This window comes from Lepidochelys kempii, chromosome 13, assembly GCF_965140265.1.
Source record: "Lepidochelys kempii isolate rLepKem1 chromosome 13, rLepKem1.hap2, whole genome shotgun sequence".
Taxonomy (NCBI): Eukaryota; Metazoa; Chordata; order Testudines; family Cheloniidae; genus Lepidochelys; species Lepidochelys kempii.
This window is the reverse complement of record NC_133268.1, coordinates 33,337,996-33,348,322: the sequence shown is the minus strand read 5'-3', so window position 1 is coordinate 33,348,322 and position 10,327 is coordinate 33,337,996. Positions and strand designations below refer to the sequence as shown.

The following is a 10,327-nucleotide window of genomic DNA, read 5'->3' as shown; positions in this document are numbered from 1 at the left end:
TAATTATACTTAGAAAACAAACAAACAAACATTCTAACTCTCAGGGTAGAGACACTCTGGAACAGGCTTCCAAGGGAGGTTGAGGAATCCCACTCACTGGAGGCTTTTAAGAAGAGCTTGCACATTCATCCATCAGGGATGGTCCAGATTTACTTGGTCCTGCCTCCGCACAGGTAGCTGGACAAGATGACCTCATGAGGTCCCTTCCAGCCCTACATTTCTATGATCCTGTAATAACAGTAAGCCCAGCAGGACTGTAAACATAACAAATAAATTTAACACACCCACTGACAAGACCACCACTGCCTCCTGAGGTTGCCCTGTCTCACCTAGTTCTCAACTCACTACTCGGCAGGAATGTTCCAAAAGTTATCAAACACTCTAGACAGGGACTGTCTTTCTGTCTTGTGTCTGTCCAGCACCTAGCACAATGGGGTCCTGCTTCATGGCTTGGTCATCTAGGCACTGTGATATTGCAAATACCAAAACTCATTATTATTGGTCAGAATTTGGTTTTACCATTCCGCAGGAAATTTGGACTTTAGTTTGTATTCCAAATCAGGATGAAAAGACAAAATTTCGACCTTTCCCACCAAATGATTTCCATTTTGGGTCAATCAAAATGTTCCATTTCTATAAAATCAAAATGTTGCCTTCCTATTTTTACTCTTTAAAGATTGTCTGCTGTAGTTTCATTTACACTGTGTTATGGCTGAAACAATTTGAAAAAAATAATACAATTTTCTGCAGACAGTTTTTGCCAAAGAAAAAAAATGTGTTTTGCCAAAACCCAATTTTCCACTGAAAAACAGTTTTGAGGAAAACATTTCAAGCAGCCCTATATACAAGGCAGTTGTGAATCAGGCCTTGAATGCCAGTGGCATAGCTCTGTTTTTAATGTAGTGTCATTTGTGATGGTGTGTGTCTGTCTGTAGATCCTGCCCACAAAGAATTCTTGAGCGTGTGCCTATCAGCACCAATGGTAGGGGAACGGTGAAGCCAAGCTTAGATCTTTAGGAAGAAGGTTTCAGTCCAGATCCTATTTGGTATCCTTCACTGAAATGTGCCTGCTCTATAGTAGGGCACTCTTGGAATGAATAAGGGGAAAGTATGTAGGCAAAAGATGATGGTGATGCAAGCTTTATACTGTGTTTTTGGTTTTTTTCCCTCCATGCGAAGAATTTTGCTATTCCTGTCAAATTTGGCCTATTGTGCATTGTTCAGATTTTATCTCAAATAGAGCTTAAAACACTCTCCAAAAATATAAAGTTCAGTCGAAAGACCTGATCTTTTCTAGACAGCCCTTTCCGAATACCCAAAAGGACACGTGGAATAAAATGATGTCAATGTATGAATATTTAACTCTGTGTTTTCCAAATTATACTTCAGAATTTGTTTGGTTTTCCCCTAAACAAAACCCATGACAGATGCAAAAGGGGGAAATCAAACATCTGTCACAGGATTCATCCTCCTGGGATTCAGGAATACCCTGGAGCTGCAGACCCCTTTCTTCCTGCTGTTTCTAGTGATCCGCATAACAAGCAGGGCTGGGAACATCCTCATCCTGGTGCTAGTTGTGGCTCATAAGCACCTTCACAACACCATGTACTTCTTCCTGGGGAACTTGTCCTTCTTGGAGACCTGCTGCTCCTCCGCCATCCTGCCCAGGGTAGTGGCCAGTCTCTGACTGGGGGAGAACCATTTCTTTCTATGCCTGCATCACACAATAGTATATCTTTGGCTGCTTAGCAGCTACAGAACGTTATCTCCTAGCAGTGATGTCTGATGGTCGTTATTTAGCAATGTGCAAACCCCTGCATTGTACAATAATTATTCATGGCAGGTTCTGCCTCCAGCTAGCAGCTGGGTCTTGGGTAAGCGGGTTACTGGCTAGTTCCATAGTCATGGGAATTATGTTACAATTAACTTTCTGCGGCCCCAATGAAATTGACCTTTTGTGAGTGTGTGTGTGATTTCAACCCATTGCCGAACATTTCCTGCAGTGACACACACCTTGTGGAATTTTCAGCTTACACCCTGTCCTTTATATTCACCCTGCCCCCGTTTCTATGTATGCTGACATCCTAAGTATGTATTATGTTTGCCATCTTGTGAATCCCTTTCACTGCTGGAAGGCAAAAGGTCATCTCCACTTGCTCCTCTCACCTCATCGTGGTGACAATTTTCTGTTGGACCATCACTATTGTGTACGTGTTACTGAGAGACCTGAACAAAATGTTCTCTCTCCTGTACATGGTGCTGACTCCCCTGGTCAATCCCCTCATCTACAGCCTGAGAAACAAAGAGAACCAGGAGGCCCTGAGGAAAGCTCTCAGTATATTTATGGCTTTCAAGAGAATTCAGACCATCCAAGCTAATTTGTGTACAATAAATCAAAATGGAGAGAATCTGGATCCAAGAGTAGCAGTCAGGATTGCCCTTCTCCATGGGCTATTAACTCATACCAGGGAAAAGGGAAGCCATTCCACAGAATTATTTAATCAATAAACGTAATGTCTTTGTGAATTCCACATGGGCGAATATTGGTCAGAAATGGGAAAAAAAACAAAATCCCAGTTTACGGAAAAGTTTCCTTATTTTGAGGTCATTACCACTTAGTGGGGTTGAAAACAGGGCCACTTTTTCATATTTTCTAAATTCCAAGAGACTGCTCTAAGACAGAAATATACCCTGTGCAGAATCACAGTATTACAGCTGCCCGACAGACACGTGTGTCTGCAAGATTAATCTGTGGGGGTTTTTCTAGTGTGTAACAGGAAGGAAATAAGAAAGGAAATTTGTGCCCAGCTGCGAGCAAGAGATATCGGGCAATATTCCAATCTTATTTACACCAATGGTAAACACAGAGTAATGTTGCTGAAGCTGATGATGTTCCTCCAGATTTGCACAAGTTTAACTGACCTTAGAATCTGACCTATTATTCCTGATGGTGAGTTTCTATTGCCTGTTAATTTCCAAATCCGTTTTCTAGTGCTGTGTGAGATGATAACACTTGGCAATGATGCTTCCTTCTGCACACTGAATATTATATAAATGAGCTATAATGTTGCTCATCTTTTTCACTTTCTGGCCTCAGAACTAGAATAGCCCCCAATATGTTCCACAGTAATCCGACCGTTCATCGTAAGTTAAAGCACAAAATGGTTAACAAAACTGCTGCAAACTTCATTTCAAGGTCAAAGAAGGCTAACATCCATAGAGATGGCCGAATAGTTTAGAGCAAGTGATGCACACAGTGACTTTTCCCAAATTTTCCATGAAGAACCACACACTGTTCTCCAATGTGCACTCATTATTCAAAATTACTCACCAAAAAATGTCAATAAATATTTGACCACAGATGTTCCCACGAGCAACCTGGGTTTATTACACTTTTATTCATTGTGTGTAATTTTTTCCTAAAGTGCTTAAGTGGCTTAGGAGCTAACCTCGGAACACCAAGATCCAAGGGCAAGAAGCTCAAACACCACAAATTCAATTAAAAATTAGCCACATTTGTTAACAGCGATGGTGATTAACTATCAGAACAAACTACCAAGGGAAGAGGTGGAGTCACTTTCTCTTTATGTCTTCAGATTCAGACTGGATGCCTTCCTGGAGGATAGGACATAGGCAAACGTAAGTTATTAGACTCAAAACAGGGGCAAGTGGGTGAAATTTAATGGTCCCTGTTATACAGGAGGTCAGAATAGATGATCTAATGATCCCTTCTGGGCTTAAAAATCTATGAATCTAGGCCACATAGAAAATCAATGTGAGTTAAGCTTCCAAGTCATGTGGGCACTTTTGACGTCCATCTCTCTCTCTCTCTCTCCATGACAGGTTTCAGAGTAGCAGCCGTGTTAGTCTGTATCCGCAAAAAGAAAAGGAGGACTTGTGGCACCTTAGAGACAAACAAATTTATTTGAGCATGAACTTTCATGAGCTACAGCTCACTTCATTGGACGATGTAGTGGAAAATACAATGGGGAGATTTTATATAAACAGAGAACATGAAACAATGGGTATTACCATACATACTGTAACAAGAGTGATCAGGTAAGGTGAGCTGTCAAGGTTCCTTCCCCACTCTGAACTCTAGGGTACAGATGTGGGGACCTGCATGAAAACCTCCTAAGCTTACTTTTACCAGCTTAGGTTAAAACTTCTCCAAGGTACAAACTATTTTACCCTTTGCCCTTCCACTTCCACTGCCACCACCAAACATTTATCTGGGTTTAGTTATTAGGAAAGCATTGTTTGGAAATGTCTTTCCCCCCAAAATCCTCCCAACCCTTGCACCCCACTTCCTGGGGAAGGTTTGGTAAAAATCCTCACCAATTTGCATAGGTGACCAACAGACCCAAACCCTTGGATCTTAAGAACAATGAAAAAGCATTCAGTTTCTGAAAAGAAGGATTTTAATGGAAGTAAAAAGTAAAAAAGAATCACCTCTGTAAAATCAGGATGGTAAATACCTTACAGGGTAATTAGATTCAAAACACAGAGAATCCCTCTAGGCAAAAGCTTAAGTTACAAAAAGACACACAGACAGGAATATCCATTCTATTCAGCACAGCTTAATTTATCAGCCATTTAAAGAAATCATAATCTAACGCATATCTAGCTATATTACTTACTAAATTCTAAGACTCCATTCTTGTTCTGTCCCCGGCAAAAGCATCACACAGACAGACCCTTTGTTTTTCCCTCCCCCCAGCTTTTGAAAGTATCTTGTCTCCTCATTGGTCATTTTGGTCAGGTGCCAGTGAGGTTATCCTATCTTCTTAACCCTTTACAGGTGAGAGGATTTTTCCTCTGGCCAGGAGGGATTTTAAAGGTGTTTACCCTTCCCTTTATATTTATGACATGAGCTATTACCAGCAGGAGAACGGGGGGGGGGGGGGGAGAGGGCGGGGCAGGGGGACGGACCTTTTGTAGTGATAATCAAGGTGGGCCATTTCCAGCAGTTGAGAAGAATGTGTGAGGAACAGTGGGGCGGGGGAGGGGGGGGATAAAGATGGGGAAATAGTTTTTCTTTGTGTAATGACACATCCCAATCTTTATTCAAGCCTAAGTTAATTGTATCCAGTTTGCAAATTAATTCCAATTCAGCAGTCTCTCGTTGGAATCTGTTTCTGAAGTTTTTTTGTTGAAGAATTGCCACTTTTAGGTCTGTAATCGAGGGACCAAAGAGATTGAAGTGTTCTCCGACTGGTTTTTGACACTAATAGTGTGTTAATAAGCAATGGTCACATAAACACCACCCTATACCGGAAACTTACTGACCGCTATGCTTATCTACATGCCTCCAGCTTTCATCCAGATCACACCACACAATCCATTGTATACAGCCAAGCTCTACAATACAACCGCATTTGCTCCAACCCCTCAGAGACAAACACCTACAAGATCTCTATCAAGCATTCTTACAACTACAATACCCACCTGCTGAAGTGAAGAAACAGATTGACAGAGCCAGAAGAGTACCCAGAAGTTACCTTCTACAGGACAGGCCCAACAAAGAAAATAACAGAACGTCACTAGCCATCACCTTCAGCCCCCAACTAAAACCTCTCCAACGCATCATCAAGGATCTCCAGCCTATCCTGAAGGATGACCCATCACTCTCACAGATCTTGGGAAACAGGCCAGTCCTTGCTTACAGACAGCCCCCCCCAACCTGAAGCAAATACTCACCAGCAACCACAAACCACACAACAGAACCACTCACCCAGGAACCTATCCTTGCAACAAAGCCCGTTGCCAACTGTGTCCACAGATCTATTCAGGGGACACCATCATAGGGTCTAATAACATCAGCCACACTCTCAGAGGCTCGTTCACCTGCACACCTACCAATGTGATATATGCCATCATGTGCCAGCAATGCCCCTCTGCCATGTACATTGGCCAGACTGGACAGTCTCTACTTAAAAGAATAAATGGACACAAATCAGACATAAGAATTATAACATTCAAAAACCAGTCAGAGAACACTCCAATCTCTTTGGTCACTCGATTACAGACCTAAAAGTGGCAATTCTTCAACAAAAAAACTTCAGAAACAGATTCCAACAAGAGACTGCTGAATTGGAATTAATTTTCAAACTGGATACAATTAACTTAGGCTTGAATAGAGACTGGAAGTGGATGTGTCATTACACAAAGTAAAACTATTTCCCCATGTTAACTCTCCCCCGCCCCCGTTCGTCAGACATTCTTGTCAACTGCTGGAAATGGCCCACCTTGATTATCACTGCAAAAGGTTCTCCCCACTCCCCCACCCCCGTTCTTCTGCTGGTAATAGCACATCTTACCTGATCACTCTTGTTACAGTGTGTATGGTAACACCCATTGTTTCATGTTCTCTGTGTATATAAAATCTCCCCACTGTATTTTCCACTGAATGCATCCAATGAAGTGAGCTATAGCTCACGAAAGCTTATGCTCAAATAAATTTGTTAGTCTCTAAGGTGCCACAAGTCCTCCTTTTCTCTCTCCATGATTATCTATCTATCTATCTATCTATCTATCTATCTATCTATCTATCTATCTATCTATCTATCTATGTGTAGGATTCAGGAAAGACTTACCCATTGACTTCTCATTACTAAATTTAAACACATGCATACTTCTTCATGGGTGCTACAATTATTATTCTGATTATTTTCCCTCAATGTTAAATGCTGGGGGTGTTTGTTTGTTTGTTTAAAAATAGCCTTCATAATATAAAAGATCTTTAAGAATAAATAAGGGAAAGCTACTGTCTGCAACGTACCCCCAAAAGTCACCAATAAGTCCAGACCATAGGTTTGGATAGTCAGGAGTTCTTGCATTTTAGATGCTGAAATGCAGTCATTCTCCGCTGAGTTTCCTTATAATTCTCAAGTGCCTCAAAGTGCTGTCTGCCGGAGGTCATGGATCATGATGTCTTGCACTCCTAGTGTGTTCCTCAGCTGCTCATTCACACTGACAGGGATTAATAATAATAATAATTATTATTATTACAAAGCCCTGTGAGGTCAGGAAGTGTTTTTTATCCTCATCCTCTCTGGGTCAGTCCCCATTGCACTAAAGGGGTCTGACACACACACAGCCAGATTTTTGTAGGAATTTAGGCATCTAATAATCTAGATTGGCACCTAGTAAGAATTTCTAAAGTGCCTATCTCCAGCGGAAATCAAAGAGAGTTAGAGGTCAGGTTTTAAAGGGCATTCATGTGCCTAAAGATGTAGACTGGTGCCTAAAGCCCACTGATTTAAAAGGATGTTAGGTTCCCTGGTGCTTTTAAAAATCCCACTAGGTGCCTAATCATCTTTAAAAATCTGGCCATGGTTGCTTAATCTGCTTCAGCACTTGTGAAAAGCTTACTAGGAAACGATCTGCATCTGAAGAAGTGGGTTTTTTACCCACGAAAGCTTATGCCCAAATAAATCTGTTAGTCTTCAAAGTGCCACTGGACTCCCTGTTGTTTTTGTCTGCATCTTTAGATACCTAAATGACTTTGAAAATCTGGCCCTACATGACTTTATTAAAAAGGATTTATACTCCTAAATTAGTTGGATGCATCTGAAATTCTTGTCATAAGTGACTCACCCTGGAAGTTTTAAGTGGAGCAAGGAGATTAATCTCTTTTTTTTTTAATCTCAGGATTGGGTGAGAACCATTGCATTATAGTTCCTCCAAACCACCAGATTATCCTTCCTCTCTGTCTTAGACTGGGCATGTGAAATGCAGTTGCTCTCAAGGGGAACACTGTGATTGACTTAGGTGGCTTCAGGATTGGGTCCTAAATCAGCCTGAGGCAAAACCCTTATTGTAATGGGGACAACCTCTTCCCAGCCACCCTCCTCCGCAGTGCCCCCTTCACCTCCTCGTTCCTCAGGCTGTAGATGACGGGGTTCAGCATGGGGGTGACTACGGTATAGAAGAGGGACAGCAGCTTGTCATTCTCCGGCTCATGGCTAGATCTGGGACGCAGATACATGACCATGCCGGAGCCATAAAAGAGCATCACCACCACCAGGTGCGAGGAACAGGTGGAGAAGGCTTTGTGCCTGCTCCCCGGGGAGGACATTTTCAGGACGGTGGCAATGATGCAGGTGTAGGAGGTTAGGATGAGGGTGAACGGGGTGGCAAGGAAGACCACAGTGACCATGATGTTGGACATCTCGTTGCGTGATGTGTCGGCGCAGACCAGCCGCAGCACGGGTGCCACATCACAGAAGAAATGGTCGATTTTGTTGGGGCCACAGAACGGGGAGGTGAAAACCAAGGTGGTTTGGATGAAGGAGACAGGAATCCCACTCAGCCAGGAGCCGGCCACAAGCCAGGTGCAAGACCTCCTCTCCATGATGGCCACATAATGCAGAGGGTGGCATATGGCCACATAGCGGTCATAGGCCATGGCAGCCAGGAGATAGCACTCAGCAGAGCCCAGGAGAAGGAAAAAATACATCTGAGCTGCACAACCAATGAATGAGATGGTGTTATCTCCAGTGAGGGAGATGACCATCATCTTGGGCAGGGTGACTGAGCTGTAGCAGATCTCCAGGAAGGACAAGTTCCCCATGAAGAAATACATGGGGATGTGGAGGGCAGGGTCAACTAGTGTGATGAGAACAATGAGACTGTTTCCCAGCAGGGTGAGAGTGTAGATAGCAGAATACATCAGGAAAAGCAGCACCTGCCCTAGCAGGCTGCTGGAAAATCCCAAGATAATGAACTCATTCACCGCAGTGCTGTTTCCCTGTGCCATCTCCTCACAATGTGTGGTAGAGTTCGTCTGTAAATTAATAAATACAGGATGGGATAAGTAACTTAGAAAAGGCACAGAACAGCAGAGAGAGATGGGGGTGTATGTAGATAGATAGATTAGATTAGATAATGTTAAAATCAAGGGTTAAAATGGGTAAATCAACATACTAAGATCTAGAGAGATAAAGAGATGGATGTGCATGGAAACAGAAAAACAAGGGTTAAGATAGATTAGCGTAGTAAGATCTAAATATAGATAGATAGAGCATATGTCTGTGTTTATGTAAGTAATTTTTTCTCCCTTCCTTTCCAATTCATTGGCTTTTTAACTTTATTTATGTAACAAATTTAATTGCTGTGGGAAAGCTAAAGCTATTATATGAAATTTGTAATTTGCCCCCAAGGCTGGAGGTAAAACTAGGAAATACAGAATCAGGAAGCCAATAATGATGATCTATTGAAAATGTAACAAGGAAATTTAACAAGAGGGTATTTTTAAGATCATTGAGAAACCTCAGGCAAAAGAGTATCTAACATACCTTCCAAATCAAGAGCTCTCTTCTTACCATATTCCGGGGAGCTTTTCAATTCTATTCGATTCCATATAGTTTTGTAGACAGTGCTTATCACCGTGGTAGTACAAATCTATGAATGTGTATGTCTTTAAATGCTTCTGTTTTTAAGGCATCTTTGGCGTCCTCATGGGATGTGCTTCCCCAGAGGTGTAACTCAGTTAATTAACGGATGAAAAGAACTAAACTGTAATACTGCTTTCAGAATCATTGAGCTCCATCAGAGAAATACATTTTCTCTTTAAATATTCTCTAGGCTAATGGTTTAGTTCCTCTGCTGGAATTTCTCTCAGTAAATAAGCAATGCTTTAATTTCCATACCCGATGCTGTGTGTCTCCTTGTAGTTATATATCATAGTTGCGACAATGTCTCCATATGAAATTCTCTACCTGCCTTTGAAACAGGGCATACACAATGGATCATAAGCAAATTGTCTTTGTCTACTAATCTAGCTCTCCTTACCTTATTGTCTGATCTAAAAATGACTTGTCACGTAAATGAGAATTTTCACAAATACATTTCATGCTGTGATGGGAGGTGGGGCTTACCAGTGGGGTCACCTAGTGGGTAGGTCAGTGACCACCTTGATTTCCACCTCATGGTCTCTGCTGCCTCCCATCGGCAACACCTCCAGTAAGTAGACAGCCCACCTTTCAGTGGATGGCTACTTGGCCCTCGGGCTGGGTCACCATTTTAGCTCAACCCCTCTTTCGGGACAACAGTGCCCAATGAAGGTTAGAGGGACCTGCGTCCTTACAACAGAGAAGGATGATCAGTCAATCTCCTGGCTCCTGTAGGGGGCTCATCATGGTCATGAAGCTTTCAGCATCTCTATCTTCTCTTTACTCCCGGGAGGGGTGGAATGAGGTTTATGTCTCTATAAGCCAAGGGGGTTGGTAGGGGAGCTTGGGCTTTCACACTCCACCAGGATCTGACCCCGGGCCCTGTGTCAGGCACCAGTGTGTGCCTCAAGATGGCTTCCCTGGGCCATTTC

The 10,327-nt window shown here is 42.5% G+C and overlaps 1 protein-coding gene and 1 pseudogene across 1 annotated transcript; one reads left to right on the top strand and one right to left on the bottom strand.

Moving 5' to 3' along the window:
* The first annotated feature begins 1,778 nt into the window (after positions 1-1,778).
* Positions 1,779-2,508, top strand: LOC140897209 (olfactory receptor 11A1-like; annotated as a pseudogene).
* A 3,276-nt stretch (positions 2,509-5,784) lies between these two features.
* On the bottom strand, positions 5,785-8,761 carry LOC140897208 (olfactory receptor 10A7-like). Its single transcript, XM_073309602.1, has 2 exons — positions 7,874-8,761; positions 5,785-5,847 (listed from the first exon to the last, which is right to left on the bottom strand). The coding sequence occupies exons 1-2, from the start codon at positions 8,759-8,761 to the stop codon at positions 5,785-5,787; spliced, it is 951 nt and encodes a 316-aa protein (XP_073165703.1).
* Between the last annotated feature and the right edge of the window lie 1,566 nt (positions 8,762-10,327).